This window comes from Dipodomys spectabilis, unplaced genomic scaffold (genome assembly GCF_019054845.1).
Source record: "Dipodomys spectabilis isolate Male_0828 unplaced genomic scaffold, ASM1905484v1 ptg000089l, whole genome shotgun sequence".
Classification (NCBI taxonomy): domain Eukaryota; kingdom Metazoa; phylum Chordata; class Mammalia; order Rodentia; family Heteromyidae; genus Dipodomys; species Dipodomys spectabilis.
Window position 1 is genome coordinate 3,441,341 of NW_024870766.1, and position 21,519 is coordinate 3,462,859.

The window sequence follows — 21,519 nt, forward strand, 5'->3', positions numbered from 1 at the left end:
CCAGAAGGAAAAAAAAGACACCAAGAACACTTGTTTTGGCATGATAATACCTTAGGTGATACTGAGAACAGAATTGACTTTGCTGTAGTTTGAAAGAAATGAAATTTTGCCACTGTGTTTGGCAATATTCTCCAATTCATAGGAAAAATGCTTAATAATGTAAATGAAAATACTATTTCATAAGAAATTTTTATCTTAGTGTTAACTATTATGAAATGTGTGGCAAAGGAGTATATTTAAAGGAAATAATTAGAAATAACCTAAAATTATCCTCCATAAAAAAAAATGGCAGTAGGGCTGGTATACAGCCCTGCAGTAGAATGTGTGCTCCTTTCATAGTATTGTTGAGTGTTCAGATATTTTCCCCAAACATTGTGAAGTAAATTGGCATTGAAGTGTCCCATGACAAAATCTTTTCAGTAGTTCTCTCTGTAGTTTAGGGCAAGTTTAAAATAGGGAGAGATTCCCATAAGTGACAGTAATAGTCCCAAGAAATGAGGAAGGAGGCAATCTTCACAACAAATGGAAGATCATAGCTATGTGATAGGAAGGATCAGAAATGAGGCTCATGAAATTTGGAGTCCAAAAAAGGTATTTAGTGAGCAAAATGTGTGTGCTGTTACCCTAAGTGCTTGCTTACAGTTTTTGATATAGTAAAATGTGAAACTCACTGACCTTTGCTAATGCTGTGTATAATAAAAATATTTTTCCTTACATGTTAATTTAGGAAAGCAATTCCATAGTTTTTATTTAAGGCATACTTGGTAAATGCAGTTGTTCTACTTTGATAATCAATCTCCAAAAATACATATATAAGAAAAAATACTTTGGCCTTTAGATTTGCTATTGTCAGTATAATCTTTCTATTGCTAACTAGTTTAGAGGAATCAGTAAGTATGGCACCTAAATAGATCATATGATTTTTGCTTAGTGATTGTTTTGAAAAACTTGCATAGTTTTTTTTTGTCTTTTTAAGAGACTCATCTGTAAATAATGGTCATTCTGCTCCCATCTTCATTTTTCATGTGGACTCTCTCTAAGTGTATCTAGGATTTCCAGAAGGGTTATCTTCAGGCTGTGAGATGAAACAGAGGTCAAAGTTATACTGGGCATCTTCAGGTTCTCTTGGTCTTGACATCTCTATCTCTTTAAGCTTTCTCTGCTTCCTTCCAGCTCAACTCTATGTCCTGGTAATGAAAACCTAGCCAAATCTAGCTCTGTGTGGTGTGTGGGATGTGCGTGTGTGTCTGTGTCTGTGTGTTAGCTTAATCATTCTACAATTAAAGACAGAATATATCTTGGAAGGACTCTGTATTATTCTTACATCTTCATATTCTACCATGGCATATTAAGATTTCATCCTCTCCTGCTCTTGATGTACATAGATAACATCCTGTATCATAAAACTAGCTCATATGAACTATGAGAATTTTCAGCCCAAAACTGTGAACAGATTATTCTAGAAGTTTGATCGCATATCTATGTCTTTAACCATCCCCCCTCTTTCATGTGAAACATTTCCATTGTCTATTAGTGTCCAAAGATCCGTTTTAATAGGATCTGGGTGCAAGCAATCAGGACTCAGTGGTTTTGTGTAACATAACCAACCCACATCTGCTGCAAAGCCAAGTAATAGAGCTCAGTCACACCAGGTTTCCATTCCCTCAGGTGCCGAAAGTCATTCCGACATCGACATCAAATGCTGCCCCAGAGATTCTGGTCCTCCCCGTAGCAAGTTTTATTGAGTGTTCACAAAATGGTGGTTATGATTCAGACCCTAAAGGAGAGTCACATGGATGGGTCAGATCTAACGTCACAAGCACATTTTATTTTGTAGGCCAGATCTAGTCATTTAAGCAGAGATAAGACTTTGGGTCTTGGGTATGTGGCAGGATAGATCATCCCAAAATCCTTTGCTAAAATAAACCTAGCAAATAATAGGTAAAATATGGCAAGCATTTGTTAAAGGGGCAAGAAAGACAGAATACTGCTTGGTAGAAGTGAAAAGGGAGTTGAAAACCATAACAGTAAAAAAGCTGTAGCTAAGCTTTTGGCAGGGTTTCAGTATCCACTACTACAAACTGAATATTTATGCTTCTCCTAATCCTAAAGGTATCAGGAGATGGGGGCTTTAAGAGATGACTTAGGAATTGAGGTAGAACCCTCACAAACTAGATAAGTGCCCATTCTATAAAGGGATCAGAAAAGTCTCTTGTCCTTCTTGCCATTTCATGTGAGGAAGCAAGAAGGCAGCCTTCTATGAACCAGAAAGGAGTCCCTCACTTGGACCTCCCATCCTGCAAAACTATGAGGAATACCAGTTCTGGTCTTTTTTAAGTCCCTCAGTCTTGTGTTGTGTCTAACAACATGAACAGAACAAGACACACCCAGAACAAGAGAGAGTCTATGTCTTTGCCTCCCTAGAAGAAACATCCATTCAAGATAGTCTGCTTTGTTTGTTTCCCAGTAGCCAAGGCCAACAAATTTATGCTAAGCCATGCCAGGATACTCCAAGATGGTTTCACACCCACATCTGTGTCTTCATGATAGGGGATGGAGTTGTCATGTTCACATAGCCACTTAATCACTTCATCAAGTTAACTAGGGCTCCATTCTGTGTATAAACTTACTGACCTGGCACTGCCAACCAGTGCTCAATCATCACCTAGCAAGGAGCAGTCAATTATGTTTGTTCTTAAACCTCATAATACCAGTTATGCTTAGTTTTTGTAATTTTGTAATTCAGTCTCCAAAATTAAGAAAATAGATTAGTGTGAAAGAAAGAGACCTGTTATTGGTGTGAAATGCAAGTTCAATACTTTGGAAAGAATTAAAGTATGTATTAAGAGAAGGCAAACAACTGTTAAAAAAAAAAAAAAAAAAAAAAAAAAAAGCCCTAGGAAGGAGTTTAAAAAAACTCCAGATGAACCACTGTCAATCTGATTGTCTTTAGTAACAAAATGCCTTAGACTGGGTAATACTTTATAAACAACAGAAATGAATTCCTCACAATTCTAGAGTCTGAGATGTCGCAAACGAAGATGCCAGCAGATTCGATGTCTAGTGAAGATTCTCTTCCAAAATGGCAGCTTCTTGCTGCATGCCGACATGGCAAAATCCCACTTGTGAAGACAGAGCTCCCAAAGGTCCCTTCTCTTAGTACTATTGACTTTGCTATTAAGTCCCATTCTGTGAATTTAGGAAGGACATCAACATTCAGATCATAGCAGCCATCAGTCAATAAAGTTACTGGGAAAAATAGGGCATTCATTTATCTGGTGGATTGCTTCACTCCTTGTTTTAAAAGTCAAACAAGAATTTAAAGACACTTGCAAATCAATCTGAGTACTTAATCCCACAGGCACTAGCTTGTGAAATTTGCAGCTTTTCTCTAGTGTCCCATGCTGTTTCTCCCCCAGAGGCTTAAGCTGCAGAGATTTGAGCTAAGAGAAAATTAGTTTCCAAAATAAAAGTATTACATCATAATCATGAAGTATACACATTTTGAGACAAGGCAGATTTGGTTCGAATTTTAAGTCTAATTTGTTTTCTGTAAGTTAAGTCATATGACACCTCCAGTTCCCTCTCTTCATCTGAAAATAACAACAACAATAATAATACATTTCTATTGGAATTTTTGGGAAAATTCAGTGAGCTCATGTTTGGGGAACCACATGATACCATGCCAGATAGAAAATTCACACTGGATAAAAAATAGCTTTCAAAGATTACAATTTTGTTTTGCCTTTTTAATGTATTAACTGAAATACAGTAGATTCTAATTCATTAGAAAGGCAAGGTTAGAGATGGAGGTGGCTCATACCTGTAATCCCAGCTACTCAGGAGGCTGAGATTTGAGGATCATGGTTCGAAGCCAACCCAGGCAGAAAAGCCCCTGTGAGATTCAAAAAAGCAAGAAGTGGCACTGTGGCTCAACTGGTAGAGCACTAGCCTAAGGTAAGGGACAGCATCCAGGCCCTGAGTTCAAGCCCCAGGACCAGAAAAGAAAAAGAAAAGAAAGGCAAAATTTTAGTTCAACAAAATAAACACCAGGAAACAGATAACTTGAAAGAAGTGGGATGGGATTAAAAGAAGAGGGGTAGATGAATGAAGAGAAGAAGGTGGGGAGAATGCAGTGAAATCTTCCATGTATATCCTCCAAGTTGAAAGAAGAGAGCTGGGAGGGATGGGTAGATATGCTGAAAGGGGTGTTCAAGACTCATTTATTCATGAACCTGATTTCTTGAATGAAAACTCATTTATACAACTACTTGGGGATAGTAAATTTTTTTTTAATTTTTGGAGTTTTAAGAAAGACTTTCACTTCTCATTTTTGCTGTTTTATGGCCTATCTCTCCAGGGTATGTATCTCAGTGGTATGTATCTCTTACCTATCCAAGCAATTGTAGGACTCTGAGGTATGAACACCAGCATAGCAAAAAAATAACTGCACAGACGTCTTTCCTATTCCAATTCCATGATTCTTCTTTTGAGTGTGTGCTGGTGCTGGGGCTTGAACTCAGAGCCTCCTGCTTTCCTTTAGCTTCCTCCATCAGCTCAAGCCTGGCACTTTGCCACTTGAGCCACACCTCCACTTCCCATTTATTTTTTGCTGGTTAACTAAAAAGAGTCTCTCTGATTTGTTTGCTTGGGTTAACTTGGAGCCTGGATCCTCAGATCTCAGCCTCTTGGACACTGGAGGTTGGGCTTCATGCAGCATATGAATTTGAAGGGGACACAGCTCAACCTATATTATTGCTTTAAGTACCTGATTTTTCCACAGCATGGAAATAATCATTTTCTGGAATAATGACAAGAAGAGAAAGAATGAGTGAGGAGCTTTTAATCTTCTAACAAATGAAATTTTATCTATAATCTTGCAGGACGCTCCATATTTGACCTATAACAATTATGTTTATTAAAAATATTTAGCAATGTGGCTTAGTGGTAGAGTGTGTGCTTGCCTAGCATGCATGAGGCCCTGGGTTCAGTTCCAGTGTACATATAAATGAGTGATTAAATAAGTCATTAAAAATATTTGAGGGGGACTGGGAAGGTGGCTCAGTGGTAGAGTGCTTACCTCACATGCATGAGGCCCTGGGTTCAATTCCTCAACATCACATAAACAGAAAAAGCCGGAAGTGGCGCTGTGGCTCAAGTGGTAGAGCACTAGCCTTGAGCTGAAGAGCTGAGGGACAGTGCCCAGGCCCAGAGTTCAGGCCAAAAAAAAAAAAATTAAGAGGTCAGATTTAAGGCTTTATAAATCGATAGCTAATATAAAAAAAAGAGAGAGAGAGATAAATGTTCTTAATATAAGCTACATTTTTGTTGTTGTTGTTGGTTGTGGGGCCTGAACTCTGGGCCTGGACGCTGTCCCTCAGCTCTTCAGCCCAAGGCTAATGCTCTACCACTTGAGCCACAGCACCACTTCCAGCTTATTCTGCTTATGTGGTACTGAAGTATTGAACCCTCATGCATGCAAGGCAAGCACTCTACCACTGAGCCACCTTCCCAACCCCTACAAATATTTTTGATACATTGATGTTGAAAAGTACCTGTATTTATTTGTATACCATAGGTATATACAAAATCAGACAAATTATAACTGTCTACCAATTGAGATAAAGCATGAGGGATAAGGATTATGGCGAAATCTACCTGGTCTACTTATGAAATATTACAAAAGGAGCTTATTGAATTGCCAGTTAAACATTTAATGTAGACAAATGGGGCTGTGTGGTCAGAAGAGGACATGGTAGCCTCTGAAATTCACAGTTACGGTTGTCAACTTGAAATGGTGAGCAACCATAAAGTGAGAGAAAAGAAAGGAGAATTAAGAAAATAGGCTCAAGAGTTTTATTAGCTTACTGCAGGATTCAGAATGAACAGGTCCATGGAGAAGTATTGGATATCAGCATTTTGAACAGTACTCTGAGAAGGTCCTCACCAAGGAGAGCTTCAGAGAATCTTGTAAAGGAGAGAGAAAGGCAGAGAGACAGACTTCATGACCAGCAAAGAAATGTCATAATTCCTTCCTTCTTTCCTACCCACAGAAAATTATTTTGATTCTTATTAACCAATGATAATGACAAATGAGATTGAGATATTACCATAAAATTTCTTGTTTAAAATGTATCTTTTTTGTTTTAGGCCTCTTTTTCGTGGAAGTTCAGATGTGGATCAACTGGGAAAAATCTTGGAGTAAGTAATACTTTCATATCATTGGCCGTAGCACTGAAACATCCAGTGACTTTCCCTTTATCTTCTTATAATATATCTATCTCTTGTCTTTCCTACCCAAGCTGCTGCAGCATTGTTACTGTGTGTGTGGTGAGTGGGGCAGGGGAGAAGGGCTGTCCTCTGCATCATGATGTGTGGCTTGACTACTCTACTGTGCTCTGAAAGCAGTATGTTACCTGCCTGAACCTTCGTCTGATGCTCTTCTTTTACTTATCTCAGCTTCAGCCTTTTAATGCAGATGTTTGTCTGCTTATGGTCATTTCAAATGCACCCTCCCCCAGTCTGAAGTTGGGCATTTGGTCTACTAACTCAACCCATCCTTGTCCAGTGGGTTCCTGTCTCCCATCAGATATCCTTGGTTACCCAGGTTAGTCATATATTGATATATAGATATAACTTACATTATTTTGTTCCTGGACCAATGAGAGAATGCTATACAGTCCCAGTTCTCTTTGTTGCACCAAAATAAGATATTGGAATCATGGACTTTCTTTCTGGGTCTGTGGCTAAATAACTCAACAAAGTCATGTAAAATACCTATAAAGAGCTTACATATACTTACACATAGCAGGTGTTTTTCAAATGTTAACAATTGTTATGGTTATTATTATAATTAACCATGAATTAGTTAACCTCTTTGTTCCTTAACTGTGTGATCTGAGAAATGAAACTTACTTAAGTTCTCCATAAAGTCTTTCCTTGGGCTCAAATTCTTTGGTCCTCGTTGTTACCTAGCTTCTTGATGGTTTGCAGAGTTCCATTCATGCAGACATGTTTTTGCATGTGAGGCTATCTATGCTTTCATGTTTGTAGAATGTAGCTGCATTTCTTCTCACAAAGCATGCGGTATGGCATCCCTTCTGTATTTGTGTTTTGGTCAAGCCCCGTGAGAACTGAGGTGGAGTAGAAAGAAAGTGGGAATTCTGACTAAAAATGAGTGATGCCTATTATGAAATGTGAAGTCTGCAAGACAGCAAAGAAGTGCCCCCACGGAACAGAATTTCAAGTTAGCATTATCAATTCAAGCATGGCTGCTTAAAGCAGAATAAACCCTGGAACCTGACTTTGTTCTTTTGGTGACTAGAAGCAGCTCTGTAAACTGTGGTCAGTGCTAGTGCTTCCACTGGGTCTGAACCCACTGGTGGTAAGGCCTGAAGAACATTTGCTAATTTTGTTTTGGGTTTTGTTTCATTTTGTTGTTTGGGTTCCTGCTCCCTCCCTTCCACTGACTTCCTTCCTTCCTTCCTTCCTTCCTTCTTTCCTTCCTTCCTTCCTTCCTTCCTTCCTTCCTTCCTTCTTTCCTTCCTGCTTGCCTGCCTGCCTGCCTTCTCTCTTTCCCTCCCACCCTCCCTCCCTTCTTTCCTTTCCTCTCTCTCTCCTTCCCACCCTCCCTCCTTACCTTTTTTAGTTTGGTGACTTCTGTTTTGTTTTGTTTCTCCTTTAGTCTGGGGGCCTTCCAGGTCCAGAGCAGCTGCTACTGTTGCTTCTCCTGAGCCTTCTGGAAGATAGGACAATTATTCATAAAGCCTTTCTGTCACTCCTGCTTCTGGATGTCAAGTTTTGTTTTGTTTTAATCATTCACTGCTGAGATGTCATTTATTTTTCCTCCTTGAATATATTTTCTGTGCGCGTGATCTTAAAGAGAGCAGAATGAGTTAGGCTCCCAGTATGCCTCTGTGGAAAGGAAGGTTGGTCTTCATTGAAACCCACCTGCCAGGCACTGACAGCTAACATCGCTTTCCCCTGATCACCCCTCCCGGGACTTCTGTGCACCTCCAGCACAGTCTGCATTCCTGGAGCATTGTTAACACCCTTAGTACAAGGAGCCAGGGCAGAGGACCAATATGTTTGACTGGCTTGCAAGAAAATCAATTCCATTTTGGCAGAGGCCTGGAAATCCTATGTTGTCCGCAGAGGAGAAGCTGTAAAGTTCCATGTTTTGTACCTTTGAGTTTCAGTTCTTCATTTCTGGCATTACTTCATTGAAGTTTTTTTTTTCTCTGTAAGTGCATTTCCTTGCCCAAGAAGAGGGACAATGCTGCACCCTAGTGTCATTGCTGAGATACTTAAGATTATTTCTGTCCCTACCATCATAGCCATTATAAATTTTGTTTCCTGTCAGTCTTTCAAGTTAAATGACAACTTTTAAGGCTTGTTTTCAACTGTCTAAATAGTGGACTATGATGTAAGCACTTTTTAATGAACCTATCAGAATTTCTCAATGCTTAAGTAATTTGTCCTTACCTTCCAATATGTAGTGGGTACTGAATTTGAACCTAGGTCTGCCTATTCCCAAAGTCTGTGCACTTTTTTTATTCCTTGTTATTGTCTCCACATTTTTGCTCCCAGAATGCTTTTCAGGGGAAATGTAAGTCTTAACTACTCTTTTAACTATTGCTTTGCAATACCATAGATCTCCTTTACAGTTCAGAGTTTGCATAGGAAAGAATAACATGCCTTTTAGTCTTTATTTTTGTCATATTTTAGTGCATTTAATTTGTATTTAATTGCTGTGTTTAACTGATGTGTTAATAAGCCATGCTGGATGAGACCATGAAAATATGGCCTTGGGTTCTGTTAGAACCCAAAAAAGCATTAAGGAAGATGTATGTGCCCAGTCCAGTCTTTCAGTACAGTGGGTTTTCCTTTTTTAGTACATTAGGGCTCTCCCTTGGTGTAGTGTTGTATTCCTGTTCTACCTATTCTCTTATATTTAGTTTCTGCTGCTAGACTGATTTCTTACCTCCTAACAATGCATTTTACAGACCTACTAGGAGATTATCTTTGATCCAAATCCCAACCTTTTGCAGAAGGACAGATTACACAGTGAAAATGTCCTGGGGTTCCCTGTCTGTCCTCCCTCCATCCCTTCCCCCTCTTCCAACTTTGCTTTCTTTATTACGTAGCACTAATTCTCATTTACATATTGTTCTTATGTAGTGTGATTGGACTCCCAGGAGAAGAAGATTGGCCTAGAGATGTTGCCCTTCCTAGACAGGCTTTTCATTCCAAATCTGCCCAGCCCATTGAGAAGTTTGTAACAGATATTGATGAACTAGGCAAAGACCTACTTCTGGTAAGTTCTTTCAATGCAGAGTCTTCACTGGGCTGATGATCCTCTGCAGATGGGGGGATAGGTACAAATGTCAAGTTCAGTCTTAACTGCATGCATCACATGCCACAGCCTCTGTGGCTTCCTTTCCAGCTGGTAGCCTTTGTTTCTGGAATGTCTTTCTGATCCTCACTGTAAATGCACCCTTTTTGAATACATATTTGAATATAGCCTTAGAGGACTCTGGATTTCCTTAGACATAGGCTTCTTTAGAAATAAATATTAGGTTTCCTTTTTTAAAGATTCAAACTTGCTTGTCATTTTAATGTTAAATAGTTGCTTCTTTATAATAAGATTTTTTTTCCAAAAGGAATCAAATACCAGCACTTTTACTAGTCACTGATCATGTTGATAAGTATTTAATGTCATGGACATATAAAATATTTCATCCAAAATTAGATCTAGCTGGGTGCCCACCACTGGGAAGCTTATAATGTGAGTATCACAGCTCAAAACCAGGCCAGGTGGGAAAACCTGTGAGAAACTTATCTCCAATTAACTACCAAAAAAGCTGCAAGTGAGGCTGTGTGTGCCTCAGGTGGTAGGGTGCTAGCTTTGAGCACAAAAGCTCACAGACAGCACCCAAGTCTTGAGTTCAAGCCCCAGGGCCAGCACAAAAAATAATACCCCAAAACCTAGAACTATTGTACTCTGAGGGCAAACTCATAATACCTTGCACATAATTTGTACTGTATTTGAAGGACTAGAACAACATGTACAGAAAAGTATGCCTACTGTTCTTGCTATTAGAGCCCAGTAGATAATGAGCATAACCTTTACGTCCTTCATTAAGAGCCCTGGATAATCCAGAGATGCTCCCTTCAGTGGATATTGAATTACTACGGACCTCAGCTTGAATAGCTTTTCTGCTGCCTGTGAGTTCTAGGGGCAATAGGAAATAGTGTCCATTGAGTAGGAGTGCTTTTCTCCAGCTGAGCTCTCAGCAGGAGGTGTTGGTGGAGGGATACAAGGGGGAGATGAGGCGTTGCATTTGAAGTAGAACTGAGATCAGGGACCTGGTTGACAGCTTGGAACCACAGAGATGCTGCTGTTGCTGCTGCTGCTGCTCCATAAACTTGTCTCTCCCTGCTTTTACCTGCTACTTCAGTAGCCCTAGCCAGATAGAGAACCAGGCACTCCCTGAAGTGCAAGAACCCTTTCCTTCACCATAGTAATTCATCCCTACAGCTGAGCTGTCAGCCTGGAACAAGACTTTGGTGACTTGAAGTGAACCTGAGGGACTCATTGGAGGGCTGCTGCTAGCCCCGCCCCCTAAGGCCCCTTCCTGAGGGTTTGAAGGAAACTTCCCTTCTAGGAGGGAGGAGGAACACAGCGCTTGGGCAGTGGGTATGGCTTGCTGCACTACCCTTCTAGGCTTCAGGCCTGACTTACCTTCTCACCAGGCACTCTTGTTCAGCCTTTTTCTGAGGAGCTATTTAAACCTTAGGGATGAGTACAAAATGAATATGATTTAGTGTGCCTTTAAATAAATATCATGTTCATTATAGCCACATGATAGTAAATAGTTGGGTAACTGTGTAAGCACATGGTACACTAACATGTTTTATATCAGTTGTGGTTTTCTTTATTCCTTTATTACAGAAGTGCTTGACATTTAATCCAGCCAAAAGAATATCTGCCTACGGTGCCTTGTCTCACCCATACTTCCAAGATGTGGAAAGGCGCAGGGAAAACCCAGATTCCCACCTGCCGCCTAGCCAGAACACCTCAGAGCTGAATACAGCCTGAGGCCCCCTGGCTGCCTCAAGCTGAGCATCTGGAGAACACCCTTGGTGGCCAGTGGAACCCCTGAGCAAGCCCTGCAGAGCTGTTGAGGGCACTGTCTGGAGGCCTTCCAGATGCTGTCTTCTGGTTGGGCTCTTCTTTCTCCAAGGAAACCACCTAGTTTACTGTTTTGAAATCAATGCAAGAGTGATTGCAGCTTTATGTTCGTACATCTGTCTGTCTGTCTATCTGTCTGTTTCAAAAACCTGGAAAAACTCCAGAAGAGAAGCTGCTGACCAATTGTGCTGCCATTTCATTTTTTCTAACTTTAAATGCTGCCAGTGTGGAGTGGGTAAACCAGGCACAGCTGACTTATGATGTAATCTCTCTGCAGCTGCCAGGCCTGATTTGGTACTTTTGAATTGTGTGTGTGTGTGTGTGTGTGTGTGTGTGTGTGTGTGTGTGTGTGTGTGTGTGTGTGTGTGTGTGTGTGTGTGTGTGTGTGTGAAAGAGAGAGAGAGTGGGAGAAAGAGAGAGGGAGGGAGAGAAAGGAGAGAGATTTTTGCAATCTCTTAAAGTGTTACTTTCTGTAAACAACGAGAATAATTGAGTTTCGAAGATTCCAGGTGACTGGTGAGTAACGTGTGCTTGTTCACGGAAGGTGATTTGCCAGAGCAATCTTCTCAAATTAGTTGAGCCTAAGTCCTCGGCATTTCTTTTCTGGCCAAAAGCTTTTGCTAGCAGAGAAAAAAAAAGATAAAGTTCTAGGCACAAATCGAAAGGAAAAAAAAAGAAATAAAAAAATATCTAATACCTTTTAGGACACCTGTTTTTTAAAAGCATGCATTCTTATTTACTCTTCTAAAGCTGAGTTTACTCGTTGTAAGTCCTTCTATATAGTATCATACTTTATTGGTTCTTTTGGAAAATAACCTTATAAGCTTTGTGTTACTTGCTATAGATTTAGGGAATATACCTCAAATACATTTTTTTTAAAAAAAAAAAAGTAGGGAAAGCCTTTATTTTCTGGGTTGAAATGTCATTATTTCCTTTGTTGTTGTTATTTTTTTGTTTTAGCAATTTGCTAAGCTAGTTCTTTAAGTAGTAATGTAATGACATTTAAATCTGTACCCTTATACCACACACAGCCTTGTTTATGAAGTGTCCACCTTATCCTTCTCTCAGCATCTCTCATATATATTTCTACCCCTTATATATGTGCCCCACCTGCTTGCTCATTTTCTTTCCTTGGGCCTTTCATAAATAGGCAATTTCACATTGTGGTTTACAGCCCCAGTTCTGCAATCTTAACAGGGTTCCATCTGTTCTCACTCTTCATGCAATCTTCCCACCTGGCATTCACTTATGTTACCTAGGCGATGGGTAGGATACTTGTTCTGCTCTGTCACCAACACAGATTGCTCGAAACTGTTAGTGTTTTACATTGTTAAAGTATATATTGTCAGCATAGTATCTGAGGGAATTATTTTTTACTCTTTTTAGCAATAGCTATTTACTCTCTAAAATGATCTTTTCTCCATCCCTTCCTCTGATCTTAAAGCTGTGTGTGTTTCTAGTGCCTTGTGCTCATTCCTGCTCGCTGCAGAGCCAGCCTGGGCATTCTTCTAGGATCTCTTCTCTTGCTGTTTTCAGCCTTTTATATCATACCACCTTTCTGCCTTATACTGACCTTAGTGCTGAGCTGGCACTAGTAAGAAGAAGACACAAAAAGTGTATTTTGGCAACTTTAGCTGCCTGTGCTTTTTCTGAATAGTATTTTAAGTGTATGCAGGAAAAAGCTACATCATGTTTAGACTTAGAACTTTCAAAGAATGGCCTTTGCTTCAACCAGCAGAAAATGTTTCAGATCATGTTTATGTATTCTCAAGCCTTACAGAATTTATCACAGCTTCATATTGCATATGACTATCTTGAATAGAGTGGAAAAAATAGGAAATGTCTTTCCTTGAGAGCTTTTGAGATTAGGAACCTTTTTTTTTTTTTAAATATGCTTTTTAACATTGTTCTAATACAATAGAAGAAAAGGATTTTTTTAAGTAAGACTTAAAAAGAAGGGCCTTAACAGTGTTTTATACTTCCTTCATGTGACAGCACTAGTGTGCCATCAACACTAAATGATTAAGATGATGACTCAGGAGCATCTAAGACAAGGCATTCTCCGTGCCTCCCCAGGAAAAACAGTTCAGCCTTTCCTTTCCTTTGATCAAGAGTCAAAATACAAAGACATTTTTGCTGGGGCCTAGAAATTGAATTTAAAAACTCACTGCACTGATTTATCATGATCTTTTGATTAGCAATGCACATGTTAAAATGAACAACTTTTGAGTTCTCATTTGCTTTTGCAAAAATATTTTCATATCTTTGCTCAGAAGAATACAGCTTTTCTGAACTGGAAATTTCAGCATTCTTTCACATTTTAAGCAAGTAGCCCAATTTTTATTCCTCTCCTCTGCTTTGGGCTTATTTCTAAGTAGGGTTTATAAAGAAAAATGAGAGCACGTTTTGGCATTAGATACTTCAAAGGCCCAAAATGCAAGAACATTGCAACCTCTCTGACCTGCGCAAACATTTCTTCCCAGTTGTGCTTGAACAGTTACTGTCTAGCTGTACATCTTTCCACATAGCCTTACCACTTCTGAAAGCCAGATCCCATGCAAGCAGCATGGCTATGAGGACTCCTGTAGTGAACAGCATCTAGAAGCATAGAGGAGAATAATAGCTTTGGAAATGGGACTTATTTTTCTGGGACATAGCTTTCAACCATCTTTGTCAACAGCTAGGCAATGGTGGATTGAAAAGGCCACATTGCCCCCATGTTCTACTGAAGTAACGTATAGCAAGTAAAATCATTGCAAGTAATCCAAAATTAAGCTAGGGCTAGTGTGCAGGAATGTTCCTGATAGCACACTAGTTCCGGGGCTCAACTCAGGACACCCTGGCATTGTGAAAAGTGAAGTAGTTACAGCCATTGTATAAAAAGAGACAGAGAAACGTATCCATTAAGTTATCATAAGCTATTTGCATGGTAAACAGTAATAATGGCCTAACCTTTAAAACACAATTCCTGAGAGCTTGTAAGAAACCCAATGGGTCAGAGTCTCCCACTTGTCCCTTTTAGAAGAGGATGAGATCTCCAAGAACAAAGAACTTGTTTGGATTAGCTTGGAGCCATTTCATCTCCCCGCCCCCCCCCCCCCCCCCCCCGCCTCCCCCCCATTTTTCTCTCAGGAAGTACACACTGTGAATGGCAGACATTTCATTTAGCCCCAGGTGACTTACTAAAAATAGTTAAAAATTACCTAAGAATAGAATCTCAGCAGATTCTAAATACAAGTGAAAATTTCAGAATGCACAGGATGTGGATAACTTTTTAAAAAATCCTCCTAATAAATATATAGTTTGACTCTAAACTGTGGTACAATCCGTCTTGTTGAGAAAACCAAAGTACCAGGCAGTTTTGAACTTTAAATTACATATGTGAGTTGATTTTTAAATAGTCATAGTTGCTTCTTTTTAAAGTGGTGTCTTTTAAAGTCATTAATGACAATTCTCATTCCAATATGGAAATTAAATCATGTAAACTTACTACTATCATAAAGACATCCTGAATATCCTCTGTCCAAAGAATTGCTTTTAAGTGACTTTTTCTTACTTTTTATGATAAGCATGTAAGAGTGGCTTACATTTTATATTCCAAACACATGCTTTTGTTACATAGTTGATTCCAGGGGAGAATAATGTTAAAAGTTAACATCCTCCCATAATTACTTGTGTTAGTGATATTGGTAGTACTCAAAAGAATGCATTATTTACTTGTGACATAAAAATAAAAGTCTTCTAAATCTTTAAAAATTATTTATAAATCAGTGGAGAATGGAGTTAATTCTTGACAATGGAGATATTCAGAGGATAATTTCAGTGTTGCATATAGTTTGAAAGATACATTTTTGCTTACATACATCACTGAGAATTTTTATTAATGTCACCTGACAACTACAAATTTATCCAAAAGAACCCACAAATTTTATAGAGAAGCTATCCCAAGCACAGATAAATCATTTTCAAGATTGGCTGCACAAACCCACACATTCGTATTTGTCCTTTCAGAGGAAGAAACAACCACACTTAACTATATATGCCTAAGATTATTCACTGTTTTAAAAAAACAAGTTTTTAAAAGGCATGTGTTTCCTATGACAGCTGGACTTTAGAAGAATTATAAACCTTACCCCAAAATCCTTTGTCATCTTCACAGTGGAAAAACTTGAGTTTACCAAAGCCTGACAAGCCTAAGTGATTTCTGGTGTTCCCTCAAACCCCTGAGAGGCTTCCTTTCATATCATATACTTTTCAACTCAATTTTCTAACACAGGTATACATACTTTATGTCTCAAGCATCTCAACTTTTTTGTCCTCTTTTAGGAAATAAGCCAAAACAATATCAGCCCTTCATCTTCTGACCTCTGTAAACAAAAGAACTGTAGAAACAGAAAGGATCCATTTTTAAATGTTTCTTTTCTTTTTTTTCTGGGCTTTTTAAATGAAATACCAAATGCCTTCTCAAATATTTTCTGCTCGTATACTCCAGGGAATTCATTTAGCATAATGAATGGACTCCTGTTAGGATATTTGCATTTCCTTGATTCTGGTGCTCTGGCCTTCAAGAGGAAAACGGGGACCACCTGAAAATAAATACAGGATTTTCCTCAAGCATCTACTGAAATACTGTTACAGAAACTTAAAATTAATAGGGAAGCAATGGAAGTTTTCTTGCAAAATTCTGTTTAAAATTCATAGCCCTAAGTGCTTGGTTGTTTGCTTGTTTTATTCTAGAAAATTCCACAAGGTGGCGCTTTGAGAGAAAAATAATCTGACCCAGGCTGAAGAGGTACTTCTAAAGACTTCATTCTACCTTAATTTTTCTGCACATCTTTCCTTAACTCTTGCCTAATGCTTGTTTTTCAGGATAGTTTATAGCCTTTATACTCTGTAATTTAGATTTGTACTTATTAGCTAGGTTCTGAATGACTGCAAATAAATTGTGCTTGAGAATGGCTTTTATGCCCATCTTGATCATTTACATGGATAAACTTCCTCATTTATCCAGAAACCATTTTGGAGGTAGGTAGCTACTTACCTCACTTTTCTGTTTTTTGCAAGATACATACTGAAAAGGCAACTCTAATCTGTGAACAAGGTAGTTTTGTTAGGTGTTTAAAACTCCTCTAGTGGCCACAGTCAAAACACCCACTCCTCTTGTCTGCTTTCACATCCCCTACCTGCTCTGGGGGGCTTTTGACAGACTCGATTTTAAAATTCCTAATTAAAAGTCAAGTGGGCAAAATAAGTAGTGCAACAGTAACTAAACAGACAAACTCTTTTTTCTCTAAAGAATTGCAGTCTTGGAGAGAGTCTCCAAAATACCCAAGGTTCCCTAGCACAACCCAACAGAGGTTGGCAAGATGCTTGACAATGGAAGCAAACCATACTACTTAGACCCACTAGGAACTGTCAAGGCTCTAAGAGATCAGACCCCTTCATCCCTCTGCCTCCACAGAAGTAGATTCTGTGTTAAGTCCCTCAGTGGAAGACTGAATTCAAGCTTCAGTTTAGTTACCTGGACGGTCCTTGCGCTTTCCAAACTGGACACACCCACACCTGACAGCCTTCCTTCCAGGCCCCGCCCCCAGAATTTGAGTGACAGGGAGTGTGGCTTCCAAGCCCCGCCCTGCCGGATGCAGTCTGTGGGCCAGGGCCCTGCTGCTTCTCAGAAGCATCTGTTGTGCACTAGGGATGTAGATCATCCTAGAAGCAAACGGTGTCTTCTGCGTCTCTTAAGTACAACACAGTTCGCACATCCGGGTATACAGAGATGGCGGTAGGCCCTGCTCTGCCAGCCCTACCAGGCATCTCAAGCTCTTAAGCTCAGCTCTTTTTTTTTTTTTTTTTTTAAAGGGAAGATATGTAATTACAAGGAAGAATTTTTTTTATTTTTTTATTTTTTTATCATTCTACATAGATGGCAGAAGATATATTCTTGGGAAAGTTTAGCTTGGAAAAAATGCTTATTTTCTGTTTCATCTTCAGTTGACAGAAGCTGATTTGTTAGTTTCCAGTTTCTTCTTTTTGTCAAGTAATTATATGTAAGCTTATTATCTCGTGTATTAGGGAATTTCCTGTTTAGAGGACTCCTTTGTGTGAATTGTTTGCTCACACAAATAATTGATCTCTATTTTAGGAGTTTGGACTGTCAAACTTAGTTTTTCTTAAAGAAAATAACATGGCTACAAATAGACTGCCAAGAACAATGACTAGCACTAAACAGCAAACAACCACATAATTATGTAACTTCTAACTCTTTGTGGTTTCTAGCCAAATCCATTGATGTGCTTCAGTTACTTGATATTTTCTAATCTTAAATGTTATGAAGCAATGGCATTTATTAGCTAGCAATATTTCTATGGTCACCAGCAATTCTGAGTTTGACCCTGAAGCCTTTGAAAACTAAAATAGATTCCAGCACAATACAGTTCCTGAATCCCCAGGTGTGACACATCGTTTTACTCTGATCCTGTTTGCAAATGTATACATGTATATTATTGCTCCTCACTTTTTATTGATTTATTTTCCTATGACCAGTAATAAATGTATTGTTAGTACATGGAATTAATAGCATCCTAGGGACAGCACTTAGCAGGTGAAGAATTTTTTTCAAGTTGTTCTACATTTGCATAAATTATTTCTATTATTATTCATGTATGTTATTTATTTCTTGAATCACACTAGTCCTGTGAAAGTGGACCTGAAGGTAGAAAATGTTAGGACCTCATTTAACCTTCACTATCATGGTTTTGATGGAGCTAAGAAAATAAAAATTAGACTAAGCCCCAAGATAAGCTGCATGCATTTTTAACATGACTCATGGATTTAAATCTATAGGTGTACTTGGAGTATCTGTGTCTTACTTTGCAAAAGAATTAAAGCAAAGGACCTTGTAATGCAGTGTGGTCAGATATTCATAGAATGTAGTGTGAAATTACAGCAAAGGTTAAAAAAAGAAAAAAGCTAAAGGTAAAACATTTTAGAGGCTGCTTTAATTAAGGAACCGGACCACATGGCCAGTGAAGTAGATGCCAGGTGGAGTCAGGCCTCTAGGTGGCGTCACTTGTCTGGCCCAGTAAAAAGCTTCCCTGTGCAGTCTAGTGCCCTGGTAGGTGTCCTGTGCAATAGTGGGAACAAGTGTACTATTGAGAGAGAAGCAGAAAGTAGTTCTGTAGAAGCAGAACTGGCAGTGTATGCCTAGAGGCTTCTAGAACATGTCAGATGGAGAAGTCCAAGTTTCCAGGCGTAAGGAAACTTAGCTGAGTACAGAAGCAATCCAGCCTGGTAATAAAAAAGCAAGTACACAGGGATTTTTAACTAACAATCCCCAGTACTTCAAAAGCTGGTTGTGTTTCTGGTGATTTTGGTTTGATCTGAAGGTTCAAGGGCATGTGTTTTTGTATAGAAGAGAAAGTATGTGTTAAGAAAAGCACAATAATCAGTTCCCAGAGAGTGCAGATGAGGGTGTTTTGCTTGTAAGAATCTCATATCTGAGATGTGTAGAAATACATTTCCACCTTAAAATGTATTAGTGTTTCTGCATTCTTTTAGGGCCTACTTCATGTTTTCTTCTAGGCTATCAGACACTGTATGCTTCTTTTTGTCTGACTTATAATAGAAAATATTTTTCAAGTAAAAATCTCCATTAGGACATTAGGCTTGTTGGTTTCTGTGTTTAAAATCACAGTTCTAGGGCTGTAGGCTGTGCACTTCGTATGCGAATGTAGGCTGTATGAACCAGCCCAGTATGACCAATATCTCTCCCCTGCCACCCCACATACATCACATCGGTTCCTTGCCTCTCTTCCTCCCTCCCACTAAAGGTGCTCCCTGCCACCACCCTGAGCTGTCCACCTGGTGTTTCCTTCTTTCTGTGCTGATTTTTGGGCATCAGTAACATGATAAGCAATATTTTAGGCACCAAAGTGCCAGCCTAGGCCTGGCTATCATCCCAACCTGACTTTTGGCTCACCATAGTCATCAAAAGGTGGCTCTTGATAGTGGGCACAGGATGTGCTTATGACATCCATCAATCAGACAGGCTCTCTAGCATCTTCATATGTATCTTATGCTGCTTAAACCAAGTTATTCTTAGAGCATTCACTTTTGACTGTGTACCAGGAGAACAACTAACCAAGAATACAAACCACATTCCAGACTGTTTTCTATCTGTCTACCAGCTGTACTTTGACTGTGTTTCTTCATACTTGAAGCTCATTCTGCTATTTTAATATCAGGGTACAGACATCAGGGTGCATGTTCCTTCATGGTGCATAATTCCTCTCATTCCAATTGCTCATATTGCTTCAGAGTGCTTGTTTTGGTGCTTGGGTTTAGCAGGTCAAAGAAGCAGTGTGGAAAATCACTGTCTAGAGCACAGTCTTACTGTTGGCAGATGACTTGGTGTTAAGTATATTGCTTCTTCTCTTTTCTCTGTATATGAAACAGAGATTGCACTGGCCCGTGCTCTGCTCAAGGGTGAGTATAGCACATTCCTTGAAAAATAAGGACTTTCCTATGTGGCCAGATTATTAACCCTCCAAGAAAAAAAAATGACCTTGGGTACAGACAGCAACAGGATGAGAAGGACTGAGAGGCCATGCCATTTTAATGACCATCTCCCATTTCACACAGCCTTCCTGAGGGAAAAGAAAAGAGAGAACAAGGCTATCTCTAAGGTTGCCCTCTTTGGTAGGCCCTGAGCCTGAATGAATGCTCCGTCTCCCTTTCTTTGAGTCAGATGAAAATACTGGTCAGTTTATTCAAATTTTTTGCACTTGGACAGAAGAATGGAAACATAAGCATTCATATTTTGTAACGCCGTTCAAGGACCACCACAATTTCCACTAAATTTCCCATCGCTAGAAATTATTTGTTGGAGCAGTAAAAAAAAAAACAAAAAACTTTCTTACCCCAAGCTTCTGAGGTCAGAGATGGCTGTGTCTTCAGGCATCTTCCTCTAAGACACTTGGGGAAAGGGAACTGTAGTAGTGATTCTGTTGCAGTTGCAAAGGTGACAGGTCAGGAAATTCAGAGGGTTACAGAGCAATTGTCCTTTGGAAACTGGATGTCTTACTGGGTGCTAGAATGCAAATTTAGGTATTTATTGTCAGATAATGCAATTCATTTTTTTTTCAAAATTAATGTTGAAATGTTGCTGTCCATTATGTTCACTTATGTGCAAGCAAAATTGATGAAAGCAAAAAGAAAATGGTTTGTACATTTGTCATATCTTTTGTATTTCTTGCAATAAAAGATATTGGTAGCAAATAAAATGGCAATTTTAAACTGCTTTCTTGGAGATGAATTGCTCTTCTGGCTGGGTGTTTGTTTTGTACTTTAACATGAAATGAATGTGATTGCAAAACATACTAAATTTCAGAATGAGTGAGCACTCTAAAGGTCAGTGGCGCTCATAGCTATATTCCTAGCCACTCAGGAAGCTGAGATCTGAGAATCTTGGTGTGAGGACCGCTTGGGCAGGAAAGTCACTGAGACTCTACTATCAATTAAATCCTCAAAAAGCCAGAAGTGGACTTGTAACTCAAATGATAAGAGCACTAGCTTTGAGTGAAAATGCTAACGGATAGCACCAAGGCTATGAGTTCAAGCTCCAATACTAGCACACACATAAACACATATACACAAAGAATGTATTAGCAGAATACTTTACACTTTTAAGAGATTCTTTTATGGTTTTCAGTGTTCAAAAACACACAAAATCAACCTGAGCTTATGGTTTATTCAACAAATAGTTATTGCTCTGTATATTACTAGCTGACGAAAAACCTGAAGAACCAGAAATGAATAAGAACTTTCGAGAACTTCTAGATGAGAGAAGGGGCTGTGGAGAAGGATGTGTGTTACCAATGGTTCATAACAGAGAAGCACAAAGATTTCACATTAGAAATAAAGCTTGAAAGAACTCAGAAGTGAAGGTCAATGTTTACCAATGGCAAAAGGAGGACTTTACATGTGTGATTATGAAAGAGTAGGCAGACAAGAGCAGGAAGATTGGTGAAGCTTGGCTTGGAAGTGGCTTCCAAAAATTTAGATCATACTCTACAAAAACGTGTATAATCTAACAGCATGATCTGGTACATACAGGCATGTACATGCATACATTCCGAACCATTTTCTTCATAGCTGTGCCCAAACAGATCCTTCGGTATCTCTGCTATACTCAGAGCCACATTCCATCAAAAGCCTACTTAGTAGCCACTGGTCACTAATCTTACTCCAGAATTCAACCTAGTTTCAGTTTCCCTGTTGTCTAAGGAAACACTCTTTGGATGAGACTCAAGGCCATGTTCTACAAA

At 39.2% G+C, this 21,519-nt stretch overlaps 1 protein-coding gene across 5 annotated transcripts in view; it reads left to right on the plus strand.

Moving 5' to 3' along the window:
- Nucleotides 1–11,342, plus strand: part of Cdk6 (cyclin dependent kinase 6) — a 182,347-nt gene extending 171,005 nt beyond the window's left edge. For all 5 annotated transcript variants that reach the window (XM_042684593.1, XM_042684594.1, XM_042684595.1 and 2 more), the window contains exons 6-8: nt 6,151–6,201; nt 9,181–9,316; nt 10,955–11,342. In XM_042684593.1, coding sequence (XP_042540527.1) covers nt 6,151–6,201; nt 9,181–9,316; nt 10,955–11,101 — 334 coding nt within the window. In that variant the 3' untranslated portion in view covers nt 11,102–11,342. The remainder of the gene's footprint in view (nt 1–6,150; nt 6,202–9,180; nt 9,317–10,954) is intronic.
- The last annotated feature ends 10,177 nt before the right edge of the window (nt 11,343–21,519 follow it).